The sequence below is a fragment of the Lepidochelys olivacea genome (genome assembly GCF_965140295.1).
Source record: "Lepidochelys olivacea isolate rLepOli2 genome assembly, chromosome: 11".
NCBI lineage: Eukaryota > Metazoa > Chordata > Testudines > Cheloniidae > Lepidochelys > Lepidochelys olivacea.
Genome location: NC_140421.1, coordinates 9,693,228 through 9,719,838, shown reverse-complemented (window position 1 = coordinate 9,719,838; position 26,611 = coordinate 9,693,228). Strand labels below are relative to the sequence as shown.

General features: G+C 44.2%; 1 protein-coding gene across 1 annotated transcript in view; it reads left to right on the top strand.

Moving 5' to 3' along the window:
* The first annotated feature begins 803 nt into the window (after positions 1 to 803).
* Positions 804 to 26,611, top strand: part of CLASP1 (cytoplasmic linker associated protein 1) — a 266,679-nt gene continuing 240,871 nt past the window's right edge. Inside the window, exons 1-2 of the mRNA XM_084643407.1 lie at positions 804 to 977; positions 23,704 to 24,189. Coding sequence (XP_084499533.1) covers positions 23,995 to 24,189 — 195 coding nt within the window. The 5' untranslated portion in view covers positions 804 to 977; positions 23,704 to 23,994. The remainder of the gene's footprint in view (positions 978 to 23,703; positions 24,190 to 26,611) is intronic.

Here is a 26,611-nt window from a genome sequence, read left to right as displayed (position 1 = left end):
TCGCGCCATCCCCTCCCGCACCGGTTCCTCGTTGCGGGTCCCTGCCCAGCGCCCCGGGGACCGGCCGGGGGTTGTGTGAAGGCGCCTCTCAGCCCCCTCCCCACCCCAGCCTTTGGGGGTGCCCGCCCAAGGCCGCGCCGCCTGCCCTCGAGAGGAAAAGTGGGGGCGGGGCGCCCGTCCTTAAGAGGCCGCTTCCCGCCCCGGAAGTGACTGGGAGGACCGAGCTCAGCACCACGGGAACTTTACCCGGAAGGCTTCCCGGGCAGCCGAGCTTCCCTCCCGGTTTCTCTGCCTCAGCAGCGCCCCCTCTCGCCCCGGAGGCGGCGTGGCTGACCGGGCGGCCCCCGCAACCCAAAAAGCCGCGGCGGGCAACGCTAACCGGCCAGTCTGAACGTTCGTGACGTGCAGCAACGGCCCATTTCGCACGCCGACTACGGAACCCCGCAGGGCGCGGGCTCAGCTCGCCCGAGACCCCGGCCGCCGGCGGGCGCATGCGCAGATTGTACGCTTACCTCATATCAGCCACGCTTGGAAGACTTCCCCTCTCGCACCATGGAGCTCCGCGGGGGGTGTTTCCGGCCGCTCTGACCTTCCCGCGGAGCTCCATGGTGAGAGAGGGGAAGTCCGCAACGGAGCGACACCCGAGTGCGCGTGCGTCCTGCTTGCTGGGGAGTCTTCTAGATTCCAGGGCCCGACAAAGATAGTGCGCTTGCGCGCTGGGCCTGCGCGCTTGCCGGGTCGTCCTTCCAGTCGGTGCTGAGTGCGCCTGCGCCCTGAGGCTTCCATTCTTGCCTAGCCCCAGCAGCGGCAGCCTCGGGGCGGAGGAGCAGCAGCCGCAGCCATGCACTGCAGTAGGTGCCGCGGGAATTAAGCGGGATCTGCTGCTCCCCCTTCTACCGCATGCACCCTCTGTAACGTCCATGAGGCCGGTTTTACTTGCACCCCCCCTCCCCCGCCTGCCCTTCCAGCAGCTCCAGGTAAAACCCCAGTGTCCTGTAGCATGGGGTTGATATGTGGGGGGAGGGGGCTGCAGTCAGCCCTTGGCTTGTTGGGGGGCAGGGAGGGGGAGGGGAAGCATTGTTTGGTGAAATCAATAGGTTACAGAGCTGCCTCTGCTCTGTGGCTGGGCTGGGCGCAGCTGGGAGCCTGACCGGGGCTCATGGTTGGGGGAAGTGCATGGGCTTTCCAGCAGGGTTTGTTCCTGGCCGTTTCGCCCAGCTTATCAGTGTTTTAAAGTATTTGTTTTTTTTTTCTAAAAATGAGGATTTTGTATTCAGTTGCACACCCAGGAAAGAACAGACTTGGCAGGCACTGGCATTGTGGTGGCAGCCCACCGTAGGCAAAACGGTGGGACTGTGATGTCCAGAGGGAATTCACTTCCCTTGTTCCAGACATTTTAAAAATGGACAAAGCACTACAGAAAACAGTGTAAGGACGAATCCGGTACTGGCTGGGAGGGGTGGACTGCATGACCTAATAGGGCTTTTTCCTCTGATTTGGGGATGGGTTTTAGAAATCTAAACCGCGGGGGCTGGGGAGTACAGATTCAAGGCTTTTGTTTCATCCTTAACTCTCCCTGCTGTGCTTAGATCTGAGATTAGTGCGGCTGTATGTGCTGCAATACTTAGGTACAATGGGCGATTTTACTATTAGTTCCTTACCCCTGAATCTCCAGTCTGACAGTGTTTAGTTAGATCCTTTATTGTATTTCTTTATTTAAAAATCTGGCTATGTAATCTGAATAATTGACATAACAGCCTTTAATGATTGTTAGTGTGTACTACTAGATGTTCTCAATCTGTGGATTATCATGGTAGTGCGCTTGCTCTGAATTGTGTCTGTGGGATCAAGGTTCTGATCCATAAATAACCATCTCCCCACACAATGTATGGTCAATAAGGGTTCTGTAATACTTTAATGCATATTTAGTAGTTGATATTGAGATTTGAGTAACTTGACAGTTTTTAATTACGTACTAGTGACAATGTCTAAAGGCAGGAGGCTAGAGGACTAAATAACTTGTTTAATTCAAAACTGTTTAGAGGGTGGTGAAAAGACAAATTATTTTGCTTATCTGTAGTTTAAAAGCATGTACTGATTTGAACAGATTAGTTCATAGTTTTTGGGGCATTAGCATGTGAGACCAGCTTTGCCTTACAGAAAGATGCTAAATAAACCTTTTTATTTGTATCCGATGAAGTGAGCTGTAGCTCACGAAAGCTTATGCTCAAATAAATTGGTTAGTCTCTAAGGTGCCACAAGTACTCCTTTTCTTTTTGCGAATACAGACTAACATGGCTGTTACTCTGAAACCTTTTTAAGTTGCTCCTCAGGATCTGCTCTGCCCTCAGGTACATGTATGCCACTTCAGTAGGAAGGGAGTCTCCTTACCCCTTCCTTAAAGAACATGTCTAAAAAGCAGTATTAGTGGACATACTGGATGGACACACTGCAGTAGGTTAGAGGCTATGCAGAAAGAGCTATATCCTGGAAGGTTTCAGAGTAACAGCCGTGTTCGTCTGTATTAAGAATTAGGACTGTTTAGATTGGTGGTTGACAGTTGTCACTGCTAGTTTGATTGTGAAGCAGAACTTGACAAAGGCTTGTTGTTAAAATCTGAAGTAGGAAAATATTTGCTTGCAAGAGCCTACCTGCACACCGTATCTTATTAAAATAAGTGCAAAGCTTTAAGAGGATCCTGGTTTTTGTGTGTGCTTTGCTTTAAAAAGCACTTTTCATTACAGCTTAGGCTGGCTTCAGTTTTTACATTTGATCTGTCATTGTCACTCAAGCAATGTCTACATTATCACTTTTGTCGGTTAAAGTTATGTTGGTCGGGGTGTGAAAAAAACACTCCCTTCACCCACAAAAGTGCTGGTGTGGATAGCACTATGTTGGCAGGAGACTCTCTCCTGCTGACATATCTACTGCCGTGCGACACATCTACCGCCGCTCCTTGGGGTGTGGTTTAATTATGCCAGCAGGAGAGCTCTCTCCCACCAGCAAAGAGTGGAACCAGCTGTCCCACTATAAGGTTTGTAGTGTAGACATAGCCTCAATACCCAGTCCAGCTTCCACTGATGCCTTTTAATGGGAATTTAGATCAGGCCCTGGGTGAGTGTGTCACTATGCTCTCAAATGAACTTACACAGGAAAATGATAAAAGACAAAAACACCCTATCATCTGTGAGTGAACACTTTTTACAGAGTGATCACTCTATATTGGACCTATCAGTCCACATCCTCAAAGGAAACCTGCACAACATTTTCAGAAGATGAGCGTGGGAGCTTAAATTCATAACTTTGCTAGGTACTGAAAATCATGGACTGAATAGAGACACTGGAGTTATGGCTTATTACAACAATCTATAACCTACTAATAACCCCACTGTCAGCTGCTCCCCCAGCCCCCTTTACAATTGGAGTTATGTTAATGTTCACCTTGAGTAGCCTCTTGAAATGTGTGGTAACTACTTATGCAAAACAATCTGTTCCACCTTGATTTTGCAGTGACACTCTGGTATGTTTCCCAGACCTAAATGAGAGCTCTGTGTAAGCTTGAAATCTTGTCCATCTCACCAACAGAAGTTGGTCCAATAAAAGATATTACCTAGCCTATCTTGTGTCTCAATACAGGGAGATAGGCTTGTTGCTGGACCAAATCCTGTAAGCGCTTGAATGGTATGCTAAGGCTCAACAAAATAAGGGAGAAGGGGAAACTGCTATAGATGGATCTAAAGGAAGCCTGGACATAGTCATTTAGCCTACGTGTCTAAGACCTTGTCTACACTGCATTGGTAATTTGATCTAAGCTACGCAATTTGAGTTACGTGAATAGTGTAACTCACATCAACATAGCTTAGATCTACTTAACGCAGGTCCACACTACACGATGTTGATAGGAGACACTCTCCCATCGACTCCCCCTCTTCTTCTCGATCTGCTGGAGTACAGGAGTCGACGGGAGAGCGATCTGCGGTCGATTTAGCTGGTCTTCACTCAACCTGCTAAATCGATCGCCAGTGCATTGATTGCCACTCGTGGATCCCCTGGTAAGTGTAGACAAGCCCTAAGATATTTATACAGTTCCATTACTGTGATGTCTGAGCTCTTCATGGTCTCTAATGTCTTTATCCTTGCAACATCCCTCTGAGTTAGGGAAGGATAATTATCCCCATTTTACAGAGAGGGAACTGGGACATAGAGAGGTGGAGCCATTTGCCCAAGGTCACGCAGGATGTCTGCGATGGTGAAGCAAACTGAACCCTGGGCTTCCAACTCCTAGGCTAGTGCCCTAAGCACTGGACCATACAAATCCCTCGCAAACCTCAGTTTCATGCGTTTCTGATAGTAAACAAAAGAGATCTCTACTTTGTTGCTTATGTAGGCTGAGCTGGCAGATGATGGGAGGGGCAGGATGCTGTCTCTAGCCTCAAACTTGTAGCAATTTTGTAAGATACAGCCACTAAAGCTACATTTTACTAAGTCATCTAAGCTGCTCATCTTATCTTCCTTGTTGCATATCAACTGCAACTTCTCCCAATGGTGCCTCTTTGGTGCTTCAGGAACTGAGTGGTAGCATCAGAGGTAACATAACTAATCATCGCTCCATCCTTCCCTCCAGTAACCCTAACCTGAAACACTGAGTCTACTGCCTGACTTGGTTGTCTTCTCCCTGACGGTGCCAGTTTGGTACTGCAAGCAGAGGAATCTCTCTTCCTGCTGTACGAAATGAGCACCGTTTAGATGACATAGAACAGCTTTTGACTGGGCGAAGGTAAATGATTTTGCCTGAGCCAGGCATAACGTGGAGGGAGCCACAGTGAAATCTCCAGCCTTACCTTTACTCAGCTACTATAGATCTGGATCTGAAGGAGCCTCCCTATTCCAGTCCTGAACCCTGGGTCCCCCAACCCTATGGAGACTCCTCAGACCTCACTTAGTTTTATTTGCTGACTCACTTCAACCAATGGGACTGAAGTATGCAAATAAACTGGAGGGAGGGACTGGTGATTGGCTGAGTTATCTTGGTCAGTGCTCTTCTATCTGCAGCACCAAATGGTCACTGTGTGGAAATTGGATTTTTTCTGGTTTTCTGATTGCCACCAAAATCCATAGGGTCTGTTCCATTTACCTAGAACGTTCTCTCAAATTTTGGAATTGATTGGACGCAGTCTTCAAAAGTTAATGCATTACAAATAGAGAAATGACATCATTTCAATGTTAGGCCTCACTTCTTTTGGCCAATAACTTATAGTGCTACAAGTGAGACAACAGCATGTTTGTGAGAGAAAGAAATACGTTTTAGTAACCCACGTTACACTCTCCAGGGGGACAATTGTACAGGGTGCCTGCTGGTAAAGAAACTAGACTGTCAGAATAAGTCTGTCTTGAAGTACTGTAGAAATCTTAAGTCTGAGCTGTGGATGAAGTATATCAAAAGCAGACAGAAATTAATGATAACTTTTCTTGGTTTGATTTTTTGGGTTTTCCTATATGTTGGTCAGATCCTGTAATTCTTTTCCGTATGATACGGATTCAATCAAGGCCTGTTAGCAGTCTCTTTTAGATGGTGACAGCCAACTTGAAGTCTGGTTGGTTTCAGAATGAGTTATTGTTTCTGGTTCTACACCCTGTCCTGTAGGACCATACCAACCCTTAAGGTTTTACAGTCCCTCAAACAGGGGAAACCTATTGGAAAAATCTACACTTTTTTGCCCATTGAGGCAGGGCCTGTGTGTGCCAAGAACACATCAGTTATTCTGTTACCAGGATGAATGGAGCAGTCATCCACCAGAGGAAGGGGGTGAGTGTTATGGCATCCTTTTCTACATAGAACTCTTATAGTTCTGACCACTTATTTAATGGCCTAGACTAGCTGAATGGTGCTTTCTACCTTGTTCTGTGTTCTAATCAGGTTCTTACACTACATCCATCATCGTGGTATCGTGGAGACTGATGAATAAGGCTACGTTTTAATCACAAGTATTTTTAGTAAAAGTCATGGACAGGTCACAGGCAGTAAACAAAAATTCATGGCCTGTGACCTGCCCATGACTTGTACTATATACCCCTGACTAAATCTTGGGTGCTCTGGGGTAGGGGGTGGGGGCCCAGGAGAGCCGCAGATGTTTGTGGGGCGGCAGCCCGGGCTGGAGCGGGGCATGAGGTGGCCCGGGACCCCTGCTGCTGCTGGGGGAGGATGCGGGGGCGCAGTGGCCTGAGACTGCCCCAGCAGCAGCCAGTGCAGCTGGCCCAGGGGCTGCCCCTGGGCCAGCCATACCAGCCGCTGCAGAAGTCACAGAGGTTCCGGAAAGTCCCGGAATCCATGACTTCCGTGATAGACTCGCAGCCTTATTGATGAATGAAATATGGACGTGTTCTTCAGCATCCTGCACTATAATAAGTCTCTCTGTAAAATTTAGACACATATCACCTTCGTCTGGCACAGTTATTTATTTCTTTTATCCAGGGATATTTTTATTTATTTATTTATTTTAAAAGAAGCTTAGTTAAAAAGGTTTCAACCACTTACGTTACAGGAGAGAAAGAAGGAAAGGTTTTATTTAAGGGCAATTTCAAACAGCTTTGGTCTTAGTTTGTGGACCTATTTCACTTAGCCAAATATCCGAAGGGTCTGATCCCCAGGGAGGTAGAGTGCAATAGTTGGTGCATGGCTTACTAAATGTGGGGGTGGCATTGATGTTAATTTTTAAAAAGGAAGTGTCTTTAGATTATTGCAAGGGAATGGATCTTAAAAAATAATTATTTTTTCTATAGTAATTGCTGACAGTGGAAATAGACTATCTGAGCTCTAGTTCTAATACAGTAGCACAATCCTGCAGTGTTTTGATTTCAGATAACTTCTAAAAAATGTTACAGTAGATTCAATTGGAACTTAAATGACCTAAGACACATTTTTATTGGTCTTTGGTTTCTGTTTTTTTTAAGCAAACTGAGACAGACTTGAGCTGACACTGCTCCTTCACTGCAGATCTGATCAACATGGGGTCTGATCTAACTTACGCATCCAGTAGACACTGAACAGAAGGCACTATCCAGGGGAGTGGGCAAAGGGGACCACCTTTGCACCGTCTGGATGCTGGGCTGATCTGTGGACTGAAGTGGCCCCCAGTTACTCTAATTTATGGCAGCCTATCCTAGACTAAACAGGCTGCAGTGTAGCCCAGAACGTCTGTAGCACTTAGCAGTGCACCCCTGCCTCTAGTGGTCCCCCCTATGCTGTGTCTTGCAAGGAGGAGGAGGGTGGGGCTGTGTGTAGTGGCCCGATGCTGTGCCTGTACTGAAGGATTCTTTCCTCATCTATTTCTGGGCATTTTATGGCCCCTATATACCACCAGAGGTGGGAGCAGAATCTACTTAAGCTAGAGACCTGTCTACAATAGATCTCCCAAAGTTGTTGTTAATACTGATCTGACAGTAATAGGCAGTTTTTAGAAACTCTAGTGTAGACAGGGCCATTGTCTACCCTATTCTCAGGAACGCTTCCAAGGTTGGCCTACAGTTTCCACCATTGCAAGCAGCCCTGGAGCTGTTCTGGTGGTGCATTAGGACTCCTCTCTTTTAGTATAAAGAAAACCAGTGTGGGGAGAGAAACCTACGTGGAGTAGTGTTGGTCTGGAATGCACGGTTGGCCAAACACCATAACTGGAAAGCCACAGTTCAGTCTTGGCAAGACTTCCTTATGGAAATTGAGGCCTGTGGAATAAGTTGTTTCTAAAACTGCTGACTTAAAAATCTGCAATAAAGATATTAATGACTTTCTGGGCCCACCTGAGTTTTTTTCTTTTCCACCCCTCATTCAGTTTTGTTTCTTATTGGTCTTAATACCAGCAACAACCTGTTGTAACTGAGGTGGAACAACAGTCTTCTGTTAAATGTTACATATTTAACTCAACTGCTTAGGAGGAGAAGTACTTATGTAGTAAAACGCAGCTATAAAACCTATTCACTTAGACTCTGGAGCGGTTGCACAAATCTCTTCCATATGTAAATAACACATACCGGGGGGGTGGGGAGGGATAGCTCAGTGGTTTGAGCACTGGCCTGCTAAACCCAGGGTTGTGAGTTCAATCCTTGAGGGGGCCATTTAGGGATCTGGGGCAAAAATTGGAGATTGGCCCTGCTCTGAGCAGGGGGTTGGACTAGATGACCTCCTGAGGTCATCTTCCAGCCCTGATATTCTATGAACACAGGGCTCTTTTGAAATGTAGGCTAGATAACAAGGCTTCTTTCCTCTTCCCCCTCCTTTTCTTCCTCCCCCTACCTCCCCATACATGATTCAAAGGCAGATGTATTTAGACCATTTAAAAAAGCCATAGCTTAAGATCCCGAGCTGAACACCCAGTGTACTGACATTTCATTTGCCTCCTTCACTCTCCCATCATCTGTTCTGCAGTTCTTAAGGGTTGGATGTGGCAAGATCTAGCTATAGTGCTTGGGTAGTGGCTGTTGACTTTGTTGCCTGTTGACTTCTAGGAGGTTGTTGAAAGCTTCCAAGCAGTTCTGTTTGCTTAACACAGCTTTAGACTTGGCCACAGCCTCTCCTCCGAAGTATGGTATGGAGTCAGAAACCATAAAGTTAGTATTTCTAGCAGCTTATTCTTTGTCCTCTTCTAATCTTAGAGAGAGTCCTCCAGAAGATCCCACGGTAAACTCACACTGCTCTCACATGGACATGTGGTCCAAACACAGGGATTCCTAATTTATAATCCCGCCCCCCACAACTCTTGTGGCCTTGGCAAATCACTTACTCTCTTCCAGTCCTTGGCTCCCTGCTTTCCAGCTGGGACACTATCTACCACTTGGGGGTGGAAGGTTAGTTAAGGTTTGTAAAGTGCTTGGAAAATTAAAACTGTGGCCACCAGGAAGGATTTTCTTTGAGATGTTTTATCCAGAATAAATCCCATCTTTAGTCATGCCCTGTTGTTTAGCTTGAAAGTTGAGGAATGAGTCCTAATGGTTGGCTAAGACAAGTTCTGAAACTTAAAACAATGCCTACTTGATTTCTGTAAAGGATCAGACCTTTCTCTTGCCTGGAAAAGAACTTTTCCTATGTTCCATTGCTTTCATGCACTGGCACCTGCCAGACTTCTTGTGGCGGAGCATCCCGAGGAGCTCCCTTTGGTCCTCTGATAGACCAGCTCTGGCATTGTCCCCTCTCTTTTTTGAACTAATGAGAAGCTTCATGCTTCAGAAACCTCATGCAATAAATCTGTTTTACCTCAGGGAGTTCTGCTTCTTGTACAACACAAACAACCCACTTCTTGCCTGTTGCCTGTGCTTTACTAGCTTGTTATGTATTAGTAGGGAGTGCCAGAAGGATTTGTGAAAGTAGTAAGTATAGTAGTTTCATCCGAACCCATTATTGAGATCTCCTTAAAACCAGATTATCCTGCTCTCATGCTCATGTGTATCTTCTCAGAAAGTTGTCTTGCCATCTGTTGTGCACCCCCCAGCCCGAAAAAAAAGGCAAGAAAATAGCTAATGTTGGGTTTGTCAGTAATAGATATCTCAGAGGGGAAGGGTGGTCTTGTGCTTATGGCATTAGACAGTCTCTCGGCAGACCAGGCTTCAGTTCCCAGCACTGCCAAAGACCTCATATTTGACTTTGGGTAAGTCACTGAATCTCTGTGCTTTGGTTTCTCATCTGTAAAATGGGGATACTACTTTTCTCCCACCATTTGTTTCTTATCTTTTTGGATTATATACTTAGAGACAGTCTCCCCTCCAGGTACAGCTTACTTAGGGTCATAATCTTTGTTCAGGGACTCTAGCTGCTACTGCAATTACAGATAGCTAATAAGGATGAGGTTCTCAAACTTTTCTGGTGTGGACTACCTCCCTTCCCACTGATGATTATGTGGGCCACTTCTCCTCCCACTGGTGATCTACTTATATCCCCCTGGCAACTGTAGCAGTTTGCTTACAGGGGAAAATATTCAATGTATCTTACCTTATTTTAATATGATCAGGAAAAGAGGAGAACCAATAACGTATGACCCAACTGCAAGTCTCCTCAAAGCACTGGTGGTCCATGTACTGTAGCTTGGGTACCAGGGCTCTAAATAATTTGAGATAAGTAGTTATTAGTTTAGTCCGGATCATTCTTCAAGATAACTTCCGTTTTAATAATCTAAAGGGGTTATATTGGAGAAATATTAGGTATATTTAAAACAGAGTTTCAGGGTGGATTGATTTAAATGAAAGCAATTTAAATCACTGATTTTAATCATGATTTAAATCAACAAGCAGAAAACCTTGATTTTAAATAATTGATTTTAATTGTATTTTGCATTTGTACTTCAATTATTTTCGTAAAGAAAGGTTGATTCTCACTGGTTGGCAACCATTAAAACATGTTGATTTGCAAGTACTGTATATACTTGTTCATAAGCCGAATATTTTTGGTAAAAAAGTGACGCATCAAAGAGCGGGGGTCGGCTTATAAATGGGTCTACACAAAATTTGATGATTATAAACTCTATGAAATCACTGAAATGAATATCTAATACATTGTCGTTTTGTTTACCTGGAGCGTTCGTATGCACGGAGCCCCTCGGTTCCCAGTGGCCATGGTTTGCCATTCCTAGCCAGTGGGAGCTGCGGGGCTCCATGCCTGCGAACGCTCCAGGTAAACAAAACATCCCGACCATCCAGCGGCTTACCCTGACGGGTCAGGAGCCAAAGTTTGCCAACTCCTGAAATATAGGGTCAGCTTATGAAAGGGTCATATAGTTTTTACTATTTTTACCTATTCATCTTGGGGGGTTGGCTTATAAATGAACGGGCTAATGAACGAGTATATGTGGTAAATCTAGCCTTTATGCTAAATTTGGTGCTTATTGCTAATGAGGAGGATACACTATCTATACACATTTATTTAGGCAATTATATGGATTCTTATTTTTTACCTTTTTATGATGATAGAAAATGGTGAATGATGCATTTATTTTACTAAATGACCAATTTTTTACTTGTAATTTGTGCCAAGCTCCCTTTGGATGGAAATTCAAATTTAACTAAAATTCACAAAACAACATTTCTTAAATTAAAACTAACTTAAATGTTCTGGATACATAAGAAAGCTATAGTTTATCAAAACATGTTTTGCATTTAAAACTAACTGACCTGTTAAACAAAGGGAGTATTATCTGTAGCTGATTGATTCAACTGATCACTTCTGGTCACCTTGTTCTTGAAGAGTTTAGAAATAATGGATCTCATCCTCTCTCATCTCATTTTTATTCATAAATTGGAAGAGAACAAACTTTCCTGCTTTTTGTACTCCTAGTCAGTTTCTTAACTTTGAATGAACTAGTTGTTGAACTGATCTAGTTGAATAAACTGGAATTAAGAAAATATTTTCTCTGCATGTGCAGAAGAAGCTAGTGCTGTCAAAAGCTGATTTAGCACTTCATCAAACTCTGGTTGTAGGTGCTTAGCCAGTGACTTCCACCAGGTCAGGGGTTTGACGTTCTTTAAAACTTCAGCAGCCACGTGTTGCTTAATATTATTTTTTTTGTATTTAATTTAAATGGTTATATGAGGTCCTCCAGGGATCTGTCCTGGGTCTGGTTCTATTCGATATCTTCATCAATGATTTGGATAATGGAGAGTATACTTATAAAGTTTGCTGACAATACCAAGTTGGGATGGGCTGCAAGTGCTGTGGAGGATCCAGTGATGGTGGCAAACTGGAGAAATGGTGTGAAATGAAGAGGGTGAAATTCAGTAAATACAAATGTAAAATACTACACTTGGGAAAGAATAATCAATTGCACAAATATAAAATGGGAAATTACTGCTTAGGAAGGAGTACTGCAGAAAAGGATCTGTGGGCTATAGTGGATCACAAACTAAATATGAGTGAAGAATGTAATACTGTTACAAAAAGCGAACCTCATTTTGGGATGTATTAGCAGGAGGGTTGTAAGCAAGACATGAGAAGTAGTTCTTCCGCTCTACTCAATAATTTTAAGGCTTCAGTTGGAGTACTGTGTCCAGTTCTGGGCACCATGTTTCAGAAAAGATGTGGACAAATTGGAGAAAGTTCCAGAGGAGAGCAACAAAAATTAAGTGTTTAGAAAACATGGCCTACAAGGAAAGATTGAAAAAAATTGGGTTTGTTTAATCTGGAGAAGAGAAGACTGAGGGATGACATACCAGTCTTCAAGTCATAAAAGGTTGTTATAAAAAGGAGTCGATAAATTTGTTCTTTTTGTGCTCTGAGGGCAGGACAAGAAGCAATGGACTCAAATTTCAGCAAGCGAGATTTGGTTAGACATTAGGAAAAACTTCCTAACTATAAGGGTAGTTAAGCACAAGAATAAATTGCCTACGGAGGTTGTGGGATCTCTATCATTGGAGGTTTTTAAGAGCAGATTAAACAAACACCTGTCAGGGATGATATAAAGCAGGGGTTCTGATGACAAATTTTTAGTGGCCTCAGAATGTGGCCACCAACTCTTGCTGGTGGCTGTTCTCACACTTCATTAGCTTTAGGAAAACCATATAAATATGCACATATACATGTCCAAATCATTGCAATTTATTTATTGATAGCTAGTAAGTCTGTTGTGAAAAGTGATATTAACAAACCTACAAGTATCACTTTTTACAGCAGACTTACTCAGCCCTGGCAAGCCTGGGGACAAATTAAGTCCTGGATGGAGGGTCGGGGGAAGGCCAAGGGACGTGGGGGTTGGGGGAGGTAGCAGGGGGGCTGGAGCCTGAAGCCTCGCAGCTGGAGGACGGGGCCCAGGAACAGAGCCTGAAGCCGTGTGGCCAGAGCCTGGGCCCTACCGTCGCATAGCTGGAGCCCAGGGCTGGAGCGCAAAATCTTATGGCCGGAGTCTGCTGCCCATCACCCCAGGCTGGAGCCCAAAGCCTGAGCCCCACCACCCCTAGGAAGGCGGGGAACTCATTGGCTGCTTGCTCCTACAATATTGTGCCCCAGGTGACTCCAGAATGGGACAGGGCCCAATCCCTGCTGGTAGCCCCAGCAACCAACACCGAGGGAGTGCATCCAGGAGAAACAGGGTGGGGGGTGGATTGCTATTTTGCCTCTCCTCCCATCACAGTCCAGGAGACTATGGCCACAAGAAAAGCCCCTCGTGGCCGCATTTGAGAAACTCTGGTAAATAATACATAGTCCTGCCTCAGTACAGGGACTGGACTAGATGACCTACAGAGGTCCCTTCCAGCCCTGTATTTCTGTGATTCTGTGATTAAAGATTATAAATTTAGGCCTTGACATAGGTATGTCAGTTTCAAATTTAATTTTTAAATAGGTTTATTTAAAAAAAAACAACCTATATTTACTTTAAATAAAATCCAGGTTAAAAGAAAAATCCAGTTTTTTTGTTTTTTGTTTTGTTTTTAAAGACAAATTGATTTTTATTCACCCTGCCTGGTTTGCTTCTTAATGTTTGGAGAGTTGCTTTTACTCCAGTTTTCAGTCACTAGCACAATGCCAGTTAGCAACTCTGAGTCTTAAACTCAAAATTAAATCTTAAAATTTGCTGCAATTCCTTTATTGCATAAGTATGGTTATTTGTGCCCTATAAGAACCTATGGCATTTTCTATGCTGGGTGTTTAGCCACTGCTGTAGCTACACCAACGCAAATCCCTAGTGCAAACATGGTTTAAACAGAAGCAACAATGCATACTGGTTAAAGCTTACCCTGTTCAAACCTGGGTAGGGTGTGCCAGTACAAATTGTGCTACACTGATGTTAGAACGCTGTGGGGTTTGCGTTGGGGCAGACATAGCACTGATAAGGGAATGTCAGGGTTATTATTTACCTTCGTCCTGTCCCTTTAAGTATTGAAGGTCTGCTAACGGGGTCAAAGGGGACAGCTCTGGCTGCCAAATTGGAGTTTGATGTGTTCTGGAAGGATTCAGCAGCAATGGGGCTTGTACAAGTTTTCAGTTTAATAAAACTCCAGTCTGGGAGTGTAAAACAGTCTGAACTGGTGGCTTAAAGCTAGGGAAATCTTGCAATTTCCACTGTTAAATCTAGCTCAGCTTCTCTAATGTCAACAGTATTGTTAGTCCACTGTGTAGACAGACCACTTATTGCACTCTGTGTTTTAAGCACAGTGTCTCTGGTTTAATAAGCACTGTGCTTAAAAAGCCGATGGCACATCCATGCTGGGGCTCTCAGCATGCTAGCACTGGTGGAGATGATAATAACAGCAGGAAACTTTTGTGTGAAATTTCCCTAGTGCCATGTAGAGAGAAACTTAGAGGCATTATAAACTTGAAGTTCAGTAAACTTCAGACAAGTTAAGTAGTTTCAGGTATTACTTTGGTTCCTGAGTCTTGCTCGGTTTTACATTTACATTTCTTATTAAAAGACTGGTTGCTGCCCTGTTGCTGTTGAAAGATGCGCACACATCAGATAAGAACATAAAAGAATGTCCATATTGGGTCAGACCAATGGTCCATCCAGCTCAGTATCCTGTTTCTGACAGTGGCCAACGCCAGGTGCCCTAGAGGGAATGAACAGAACAGCTAATCATCAAGTGATCCATCCCCTGTCGCCCATTCCCAGCTTCTGGCAAACAGAGGCTAGGGATACCATCCCTGCCCATCCTGACTAATAGCCATTGATGGACCTATTCTCCATGAATTTATCTAGTTCTTTTGAACCCTGTTATATTCTTGGCCTTCAAAACATCCACTAGCAAGGAGTTCCATAGACTCACTGTGCATTGTGTGAAAAAATACTTCCTTTTGTTTGTTTTAAACCTGCTGCCTATTAATTTCACTTGGTGACCCCTAGTTCTTGTGTTATGAGGAGTAAATAACACTTCCTTATTTACTTCCTTCACACCAGTCATGATTTTATAGACCTCTATCATAACCCCACAAAGTCATCTCCTTTCCAAACTGAAAAATCCCAGTTTTATTAATCTCTCCTCATATGGAAGCTATTCCATACCCCTAGTCATTTTTGTTGCCCTTTTCTGTACCTTTTCCAATTCCATTATATCTTTTTTGAGATGGGATGACCAGATCTGCATGCAGTATTCAAGATGTGGGGGTACCATGGATTTATATAGAGACAATATGGTATTTTCTGTCTTCTTATCTATCCCTTTCCTAATGGTTCCTATCTTTTTGTTAGCTTTTTTGATGGCTGCTGCACATTGAGCGGATGCTTTCAGAGAACTAGCCACAATGACTCCAAGATCTCTTTCTTGAGTACTAAGAGCTAATTTTGACCCCATCAATAAATGACTATATAGGGGAAATGGGAACAGACTAGACACAAAGTGCTGTCAAAGACAGTAAAATGGAAAAGAGTAATCCTGCAGTTATAGCAATTGAGTGGTACTTGCAACACCTGTAGGTAAAATGTTTTTTAAGTTGATACCCTTTTAGAATGAGATTTCTAGGCTTTTGGTTTTGGAAAACAGTAACACTTAAATCAGAAGCATACGCTGTTTGATTGTAATTGTCAAAAATGTACCTGAACAGTTCAAGGAACCTTACTGCCTACACATGGAAGCTAGATCAACAAGAGGTGAGAGCACGTTTCCTTAACAAGATATTTGCAGAGTTGCCATTTTTGTAACCCCCTGTCACCTTCATCTCTCCAGTAAGATGAACTTTCTCCTTCAGCTAGGGCATTTGATGTTTAGGTTGCCACCTTGGTTACCTCTTAGTGTTTGCACAAGTCATTGAGGAAGCTTTACGCTTAGATAAAGTAGTAGTGTTTTGCCTAACTGCGGGCTAGTCTACACCGGCAACATTAAAGCCTTTAATGTGGCTTGTGTAGTCGCAGCAGAGCACTGGGAGAGTGGTCTCCCAGCGCTCTAATAAAACCACCTCCACGAGGGGCGTAGCTACCAGTGCTGGGAGCGTGGCTCCCAGCGCTGGTACACTGTCTACACGGGCGCTTTACAGCGCTGAAACTTGCAGCGCACAGGGGTGTGTTTTTTCACACCCCTGAGCAAGAAAGTTGCAGCGCTGTAAAGTGCCAGTGTAGGCAAGCCCTGAGAAGTTTTACATCTTATTGAGTTCCTTGCATCCCACAATGCTTTACAAGTTCTGTACAGCTCTGGTGTGCAGCCATCTCTGGAATAAAGGGTTGCCAACTGACCAGGGTACTCAGCGCAACAGTTGAGGGAGAAGACGCAATTTTGGCCAAGAACCATGAGATCCTTTCTGTGTTCTCAGAAAGGACATGTCATCTGCATAGTACTCAGTTCATTTCTGAAGGATGATGTGTTGTCCCTGCTGGGACATGAACCATTGGTTGGAGAGAGCCTAGTTATTAAACCCAATCCGTAGACCTATTCATTCCCTTTGGCAGGGGGTGGTAGAGATGTACTACAGAAAGAGTGATTCTTTTGTAGGCTTTTATACTTGAAAACAAACATCACTGCCTGTTGTTTGAAAGTGGAAACTTCTTTAAGAGGAGCTCTTCATTCTTGTTGGAAGTCAGGGTTCAAAGACATGATTGTTTGATGTGCCTTGAGCTAAGCTTTAATTTGAAATTTGCCTGCAGCTACATTATGAGACATGTAGAGAAGGAGCCTTGTTTGTGTAACTATGCCACTGCGTCATTTAATACGACTGCTGTGCTGTTTTGGTGGGTTGGTCTGTTTGCCAGCAACTCCCAAGAAATTAATATTGCACTTAATAAGTAGCATCAGGGCTTGAAAGTTGACCATAAACCTAAAGTTACCAGCCAGAGGCATATACAGAGATGCATTCAGGAGGGTCACCAGTGAGGCCCAGGAGCAACAACTCCAGGGCATGTGCTGTCACTCACAACTTTCATGAGTGACAGCAGTGTGAAACTGACTTACTTTGTCAGTCTTACTGCAGCCCAGGGGTGCTGAGTAGCAGTGGTGAAACCCCTGATCTGGGAAGCTGTGAGCAGCAGCAGCAGTTTGTTTGAAGACTATAAGGGCATGTCTGTGCAGGGAGTTAGTCTGGAATATCTAGTCTTGATTAAATTCCATGTGTGGGTGCTCTTACTTCAAAGTGCTGTATTCCAAATTAGTTTAATCCACTTCCAAAATGGATTAAGATGATTTGGAATAGGGCACTCTTATTCCAGGGACAGAGCATCCACACATGGAGTTAGTCAGGAATAATTAATTTGCTTTAAATTCACACACCCTACCTTATTCAAGGTTAATTTTCATGTATTGACAGGAAGACAGCACTCCATCTGTCACATTCAGAAGGCTTCCTTCCTAATCACAAGGGCTAGAAACATAATTTGAAAGTGAAAGCTTAAAAGGCATAAACTGGTAATTCAGCAGAATTTTACTTTCCAAGAAAAGCTTTGTCCTTGCCACAGGTGAGAGGGGATTTCTTCTTTTTAAGCACAACAAAAAGTTAAAATCCTCTACCATGTCCAGTTCTGCATTTTTACTGATTTTTCTCATGTTTTCACAAAACCATTATAAATATTTACTTAATTGTTTGCACCAATTCAATCTGAACTGTGCATATTGCTTTGCTATGTACTGTCCAGACTTCTTTTCAGTGTTGTGGATGGGCTGAGGCGGAGCGATTAGATGCTGATTACTGGGTTTGAGTTAGACCGTGCTTTCCATAGTTAGTTGTTTTTACCTTCTCTTTTTGTAAATCCAGTTTTGGACCAAAACCTTCATAACTAATATGAAGCTTGTGATTCTTTGCTAGATGACTTTGGTGGAAAATGTAGAGGGGGCGGGGTGGGCACAATGACTGAGTATTTACATAAAGTGTGGGGGGGTGTTCATTTTTGCAAAATAGTCGTTTTCTAAATCTTTTGGATCATCCAATCAGACTGCTTGCCTAGATCAAATTCAGTCTAGTCTGTCTTCGTAAATTGAGGACTAGTGCCTTTGACTAGATTTGCAGTGTTTGGGTTGCTTCTGGTCCTATGTTTACAGCTATTTTCAAAACCTGGAGAGGCTCCAGACATAACAAGTCTGCACCATTGGGTTCCTGGCTTGGATTTCTGCAAGGGCTTAAGGTTTACGTGACTGGACAGCCTTTGGGAGGAAAAGTTTTTTGGTCCTCAAAGCTTAACCTCCGTAGGTTCCCGGAGTCAGTGGATCTTCCTGGTATTAACCACTCAGAGGCTGTAAGGTTTAAATTCTGCCGGACCAGAGGGATCCCCACAGGGCTGAGACTCTACAACTTGCAGAAGGAGGGTTGGAGTCAGAACATCCACTTAGGCCTAGGCACCAACTCTGTGGGTGCTCCGGGGATCAAGCACCCATCAGAAAAAAAAAACAGGGGATGCTTAGCAGCCATCAGTCGCTGTTTGGCGGCTGGCGGGAGGTGCTGAGGGGAGAACAGAGAGCAGCAGGCAGGCAGGGAGCTTTGGGGGAGGGGGTGGGAAGAGACAGAGTGAGGGCAGGACTTAGGGAAGGGGCGGGGCTTCGGGGGAAGGGGTGGAGTGGGGGTGGAGCCCCCACCGGGAAAAATAAAAGTCAGAGCTGGTGCACTTAGCGCGTGTTTACATTTACAGTGCTGCAGGGGCACAGCGGAACCGGTGCGGCTGCGCCGTTGTAGAACTTGGTGACGGCGCTCCCTATGCCGATGGGAGAGTTTTCCCAGGGGGTACTTTGTTACTCCAGCATCCCAGCTCACTATTTCACTAGGAAAAAAGGGTATTTTTAAAACGCATTCTCTGACAAGTGTGAAAATCCTAGCGCAGACAAAGCAGGCGTAGTTTTAACGTTTGTTAGCTGGTTAAAGTAAACCCTGGGCTCTTTTCTTTGCCTAGTGCTTTGTCTTTACTAGGGTTTTAATCTTGCCTATATACACCTTTTTTCTGTTCTGGTGTATACAAAGACCTTGTCCTCATGTATAACACATGCCTTCTCCTCTTGTGGGTCACTGACTTGCATCCACAGGTAGATTGTATTACTGGCCAAGCTCGTGAGATCTTACTCAGTGGTATTTCTGTTTGTCTTGTAATGTAATGTATTAATTTTTGAACGCTGCATCTGATGAGTTCCAAAATTTTCAGGGAATGGACTAGGCATTGATGGCCAGAAGCTTACTGATTTGGGGGACAATCGGAACATCCAGAGAGAAAGTGGGGGACATGTGGAGCTTGCTGTCATATGTTGATGGCATCAAGGGCAGCCAGAGGGAAAGGGGAGAGAAGGCTTAATTCCTTCCTCCTTCCTAAAATCCTGCCTCCTCAAAACCTATTCCAGATGAGGGAAAAGATGGCACCATCTGCCCACCCCTCTGTTCCAATCTGGGGGGATGGAAGGTACTTTGGAGGTGGGAGGAGACACATACGGAGCTCCTGGCATGGTGGGGAGAATGGGGGGTGGGGGACAGGTGTCAGGGCAGAGAACAGGGCTGCTGTCATGGTGGGAAGATGGGGAAAGTAGGGGAAGGGTGAGGAACAGAACCCCTAGCACGGTGTGGAGAGTGGGGGCTGCTGCTGTTGAGAGGGCAATGGGAGGGGGGGAACAGAGCCCCTGGCATAATGTACAAAAGGGGGGACCCTTATGTAGTTTGGGGGGGGACAATGGGGATGGGGAATAGAGCCTTGGCATGGTGGGGAGAACAGGGGACTCTGCAATGGTGGGGCAAGGAGACATGGGGGAAAACCACAGAACCTTAGGTGGGGGAAGAGTTTGGGGGGACCTGGTACATGGGAGAGACTGGGGCTACAGAGCCTTCATGGGTGGGGGAGACTGGAGGACCCAAGCATGAGGGGATGAAGGCACACAGAATACCTGTAATGGTGGGATGAAAGGAGGAATCGGGGAAGTGGGAATGAGGGTGCACACAGCCACTGGTGTGGGGGAACGGGAGACCCTGGTATGGGAGCAGGAGAGATCCGGGGAGTACACAGAACACCTGCCAGTTGGACATTGGGAGAGAGTTGTAGGGAGTCCCTAAAATAGAGGGGGATGGGAGAGTGGGGGGAATGGAGGGATGCACGGTGTCCTGGTGTGTGCAGTGAGCTTGGCTACATATGCTGAGGAGTGTGCGATCCCTTGCAATGTGATCTGGCTTAACACACGTTCATTCTCTAAAACACGGAAGTATTAGACAATCTTACCCTGACTTAAAAAGAAGCCATTCCTAGGAAAACTGTTAGTTTTAAATGAATTAGCTTAAAACATCTGGGTCTTGGCTTGATGTCTTTCAGTTGTTACTGTACTCGAGTTAGTTTAACAACTGAAAAGGTGCAGGTCATTAGTGAGACAAGGTGGGCGAGGTAATATCCTTTACTGGGCCAGCTTCTGTTGGTGAGAGAGACCCACCTTGTGTCTCTAATATCCTGGGACCAACACAGCTGCACTAACACTGAATATGATGCAGGTTAACATTTTGAAGGCCTAGGTTCCCTCACCTTGGCTACATGGCCAGCTAATACTCCTTTGAAGTAGGTAGTTTGCATCTTAACAAGCTTTAAGGGCTCATGTACATGGGAAGTTGCCCTGAATAGCTATTCAGGTCAAAACTTTTCCAGTCAATTTCCCTGTGTGGACACTATTCCAGAATAGGCCACTTGATTCCAGAATAATTAGTGCACTTCCAGACTGGAGTAATTATTCTGGAATAGTGTCCACAGTAGGAGCTAATTCAGATTATTGTATTCTGTGATAGCAATTCTGAACAATTTCCCCATGTAGACAGGCCTGAAGAGGGCTTTTAATTCCAACGTATGTAACTGGGCTGAGCTACCACAATTGAAAAACACCTTCGCTTGATACTTTAGTGCCTTTCATTGGAGGAACTCAGAGTGCTTTAAATGGTGAATTGGCTGCCCCATTCTAGTGGAGGGTGGTGGGGAAGAGAGTAGGTAAATATCCTCATTGTAAAGATGATAATGGGAGGGTGTAGAGGTCAAGATTTAAGGTTATGAGGGAGGTCTGGCTGTCCTTAAGTTTGGAACTAATAACTCCTTTAGAAAAGGGTTTTGAAAGTAAGAGGTCTATTCAATTTCCCATTACAGTAGCTGAGACACTATTCAAGATTTGAAAGCTGAAATCAAAACTGGGCCCAATGCCCAGATAAAAATTAGTTTTTGTGCAAGCTAAATAGCACCCCCCCCCAAAAAAAAAATCCAAAAAGGAAGGTCACAAATGCAGTGAACCAAATTGAAAGGCCTTGCCCAGAAGCATCTAGACAAAGAGGGACTGTGGTTAGCAGCCTTGGATTGCCTCCCTGTGCTGGCAATCTTACTGAAGATACGGAGAGACCTCCAAAGAGCTTTGTTACGAGCTGGTGAAACCTTAGTTTCAGAGTTCTGCTTGCGGATTTTGCATTTTGGTTGTATTCTATGTTTTGGTCTTCATTTTACTCCTGTGGATCTCTCCTTTCAACCTGAAGCTGTTACATGGGGCTTTCAGTGGTCAATGATTTCTAGGTGTATGAAATCAGTGACTACACAGCTGGCACAGACTTAAACACGGTTGTGCAAGGCAGAATTATGTTAAACTTACTAGTGCAAAATATACCCCCCAACCCTTTAAAATACTAGTATTTTCTGTCACCAGCATAGTAATCTCCCATTTGAAAAAAACTTGCACTGAGCAAGTGGGCAGATCAGAGCCTTGCAAAATCATAACGGCTATCAACTCTTCATTTGAAAGGGTGCAAGTTTAGGGCCAGTCCTAGGGGTGTTGGAATGGATGCTTATTGCTTGTGAATGGTGCTGGATTAAAAGCCCTGAAGCCCTAAATAAGCCCTTAGAAACTGACAGTACTGCACAGACCGCAAGAGTGAGAAATGCCACACTTCAGCACTGATCTTCAGGGGCCATTTTTAAGGGGCGAGAGGGGAGTTCTGTCCCTGTGGCCTTTTCAGTCTTGGACCTTTTTCCCCACAACGGGTAGTTTTTGGAAGACACTTGTCCAGTGGGAACTGGGTTGAGACCCCAAACAGCCATAAAAAGGTTTAAAAAAGTGCTGTTTGCTGCCATCCTGGGGTAGATTTTTTTTTTTTCTGGTGACCTCTGTTCTCCTATGATTTAAGAGCAACACAGACAAGTGCAGGAGGCAGGGACACCCAGCCCTTGTCTGGCTGTGGTTAAATGGGGCTGGGAGTCCTCAGGCGTGGAAAGGCTCCACAAGGCACTGGACTATGTCTAGCAGTTCGGTTTGAAGTCTGCTTGTAAGAAGTATGTGGGATCGTAGTCGTATTGGTCCCAGGATATTAGAGAGACAAGGTGGGTGAGGTAATATCTCTTATTGGGCAGCTTGTAAATTAGGCAGAGACAGAGGAACTGGAATAATGATCTGAGAAATAGCCTGTAAGGTCTATTCTTGTTTTCCAAGTTATGCTTTTTTGTATGTCATCTGCCATCAGCTATTCAAAAGTAAAAAACTGACTGCCAGGGTCCTGTTGTTCAAACCAGTAGCAGTTAGGTTTCCTACCCCAGTGCTTTCGAGCTGAGTGAACTTGTGCCTGTAGATTCATTCCAGTTAAGGTTTCTACTTCGCAGTTTCTCCGGTTCCCCCTTCCCGTGCACTGAGTCTGACCTGCTTTCCTTGTGCTAGTGCAGAAAGTAGGGCAGGCTTCTAGCTTTGGATGTTATTATTAGAAAGTAAAAAAATCCCAGAGTCTTACCCACCTCCTCTTTTTAAAGGAGAGTGGCACCTGTAAAGAGAGCACCTCAGGAAAATTATACATAGTGATGCTGGCTTCCGCCATTAACAGTTGCATGTGGGAGACTGAAGCTAAAGGGCAGGCATGGGGGGTTCGTGCTCCCTGGGCTAGTGGGGATGATTCATTTAGTTATGGAGGGGGAGTGGCAGAGAGAGGCTGCAGCTGCTTGTAAAGCGAGATTTCCAGTCAGCAGCATTAGCCTGGAGGTTCCTTGACATACTTCACCAGCTTGTGTTAAGATGCAGAAAAGCCCTGCTGAAAAGGAACATTTAAGGGCACACTCTGCTCTGTTACAGAGATGAGAATCCAGAGTTGTGCCATGGATTACGCTGCTATAAATCCCCAGTGAGAGCAAAGTTTGGCCCCTGAGTTTCCTTTATGGCCCTGCTTACAGAACATCTCAGCCAGTATTAGCTAAACCCCATTTTAAAATTTATGCTAGTAAGGGGCTAAAGCTGTTTCCCAGGCCAGCATATTGAGGGCTGCACGGGGTTAGCCAGTTTACAAAACCATGCTGTAATGTGGCTCATCATAGTCTGATCCCTGGAGACAGTGTTTGCATCATATTAACGAAAGCTAGCTGTCTGTGGTTCTGGCTCCTGCTGTTTTATCTGTATTTTAGACAGGGCCTAAAGTATGATACAGATTCTGATGGTAGTGATGGTTGAAAGTTAGCAGTCAAATGAGATCCAAATTTCTTTCTGTACTCATTTCTTAAACAGACACGCTTTCTCAGTGACTGATGGCCCATATCATGGGATCATCACTCTACCTTTGGGGACAGACAGAATACACTGAATTCTCATCAGCCTTTGAGACCCAGATTTGCTGGATCTATCACGAGAGCTGCTTCTCAGGGGACTGATGGAGAACTGCGTTTTTTGAAACATAACCTAAGGTCTTTGTCCTGACCTACCTAATGCTGTCTGTTTAAAAAAAAATCCTGGCTATATCATTTGTATCCGGTTTATTACATCTTTATGTCCCTCAGATGAATAACCTATTTTGTGACATGCTTTTGATTTTCTTTGTATTTTATTTGTTTAACCTAAAATGCTGTCTTATTTCATTTCTTGCAGAATGGACTGCTGAACTAGGAAATATTCCAGACCCAATAGTACAGCATTGCTGCACCACTCACAGCTTTATCTATTACTAGTTATTTAAATTGGACTTTTAATATCCTGCCAGCTGCTCTTCAGACACACATGGTGCATTGTTGCCATTCCCAGAATTGCATCTTTGAAACCCAGGCCCTCAGTAACCTTCATCAAACAAAGAGGCGACCTACAGGATACATTTATAGTGGGGTTTCTCAGACCTACTGCCCTCTAGCTTTATTCTCGCCGGTGCTGTATTTCTAGCACACCATGGAGCCCAGTATGGAGTATTGCTTAGCACAGGTGCTTCAGAAAGACGTTGGAAAGAGACTTCAGGTTGGCCAAGAGTTGATAGATTATTTCTCAGATAAACAGAAGTCTGCTGATCTTGAACATGATCAGACTATGCTGGATAAAATGGTTGATGGACTTGCCACCTCTTGGGTAAATTCCAGCAATTACAAGGTAAGATCTGCTTGGGGAAAAGTGATTAGAGTCTAATACTGCTTCAGTCTGGCAAGTCATATTGTCTTACTTGTAAGGAATTTCCTTTAAATGAAAGTTACGTAGTAGAGTCTTGTTCATTCTCACTTTTTCTGCAGACTTCATCATAGTCCTACTAAACCCACTGTTCTCACCCCATTTCTCAATAAAGATTTTGTAGCTGATGCTGTAGGGAAGGTCCCATGGTACTAAGACTTCATTACTTTAACAAACACATGTACTAATATTTTGTATTTTAAATCACAACAAAGCTTTTTCCCAAATTGAATACCAGGTTACGTTTTGCAATGAGATAACTTGGATTGTTTGTGTAGCTTGTTCATTTACTTGGGGGATTTGGTCATCTCCAATAGTTGTCCCATTGTTAACAGGAATTAATGAATTTGTGCTGTATATATTTGAAATATAATACTTGATTTTATTGTAAAATATGCATATAAGCTGCCAGTATTCTTTCACTCTTGCATTGAACAACACCTAACGTGAGTTTTACGTTATTAACTGTTTTTATAATACAACATGTCCATGTATATTATACTAAATAGCTGAAGAGTGGATACAATGGCTAAATGAGCTTTCTGTGTTGGAATTTGCTACCATTTGTAGTGATGTCATTGGGGGATAGGACATGGAACTCTACATAGCAATCAGTCACCACTGTTCAAGACCTATTTGGCCTTTGTGTAACAAGTTGGTTGTCTAAGCTATCATAAATATAAAGGGAAGGGTAACCACCTTTCTGTATACAGTGCTATAAAATCCCTCCTGGCCACAGGCAACAACCTGTTAACTGTAAAAGGTTAAGAAGCTCAGCTAACCTGGCTGGCACCTGACCCAAAGGACTAATAAGGGGACAAGATACTTTCAAATCTGGGGAGGGGGAAGGCGGCTTTTGTTTATGGGACTGGGAGTTCTCTCTTGGGCCTGGGAGAGGCCAGACAGAAATCCATCTTCTCCAACCCATCCTAATCCAAGTCTCCAATATTGCAACCAGTAGAGGTAAGCCAGGCAAGGCGGATTAGTTTATCTTTTGTTTTATGTGAATTTTCCCTGTGTTAAGAGGGAGGTTTATTCCTGTTTTCTGTAACTTTAAGGTTTTGCCCAGAGGGGGATCCTCTGTGTTCTGAATCTAAATACCCCGTAAAGTATTTTCCATCCTGATTTTACAGAGATGATTTTTACCTTTTTTTTTTTTTTTAAAATAAAATCCTTCTTTTAAGACCCTGACTGATTTTTTTCCATTGTTCCAAGATCCAGGGGTTTGGGTCTTTGATGATTTTGTAACCAATTGGTTAGGATATTATTCTCAAGCCTCCCCAGGAAAGGGTGTGTGTAGGGCTTGGGGGGGATATTTTGGGGGAAGACGTCTCCAAATGGTCTCTCTCCCTGTTCTTTGTTTAAAATGCTTGGTGGTGGCAGCATACTGTTCAAGGACAAGGAAAAGTTTGTATCTTGAGGAAGTTTTTAATCTAAGCTGGTAAGAATAAGCTTAGGGGGTCTTTCATGCAGGTCCCCACATCTGTACCCTAGAGTTCAGAGTGGGGAAGGAACCCTGACATAAGTGAACAAGTGTTACCATTACAATTTGTACTAGTTAGCTTCCTTGTTGGGGGAGTCTCAGAGACCAAGGATAGGTTTCCCCCAAATCAGGGTTGAAACACATTGGCCAGCCCGTATGAGAAATTTATGGTGCTTCTGTTGTGGATAACTAGAGGACTTTGCTCAATTCTCATGAGAATGAGATCAAAAACTCCTATGGAGACCCAGAGCCTTGAGTAAATTAACCATGATTCACTCTGGAATTATTTGTGTCCTTTGGCGTTATGGAGAGCCTGGAATATCAGTTGCAGGTGATCCAGAGTTCAGTGTTTTCCGCAACTCCATTTCACTGTTTGTGTTCACAGAACTGTTGATCTGGCAACGGGTGCAAGAATGCAGCACTTCTCCATACTTTACACACCAACAAGCTGCATTTTTATGCCTTACACCTTTTTTTGTATGTATTTGTGCAACCGAATTTTGAGTAAGTTTGGTCTGGCACTGAGCCAATTGTGGTGGAAGGTGAACTTCTTTCCACCCTTAGCATGCAGAAGTTATCTTAAAAAGTCAGTGGAATATCATTTCTGGTTCAAACTACAAAGACATCCTGATGTGTGTGCGCTGTCATTGCTAATGGGGAACATATACTGTTATCGCAAAAAGAAAGGGAGTACTTGTGGCACCTTAGAGACTAACCAATTTATTTGAGCATGAGCTTTCGTGAGCTACAGCTCACTTCATCGGATGTAGCTCACGAAAGCTCATGCTCAAATAAATTGGTTAGTCTCTAAGGTGCCACAAGTACTCCTTTTCTTTTTGCGAATACAGACTAACACGGCTGTTA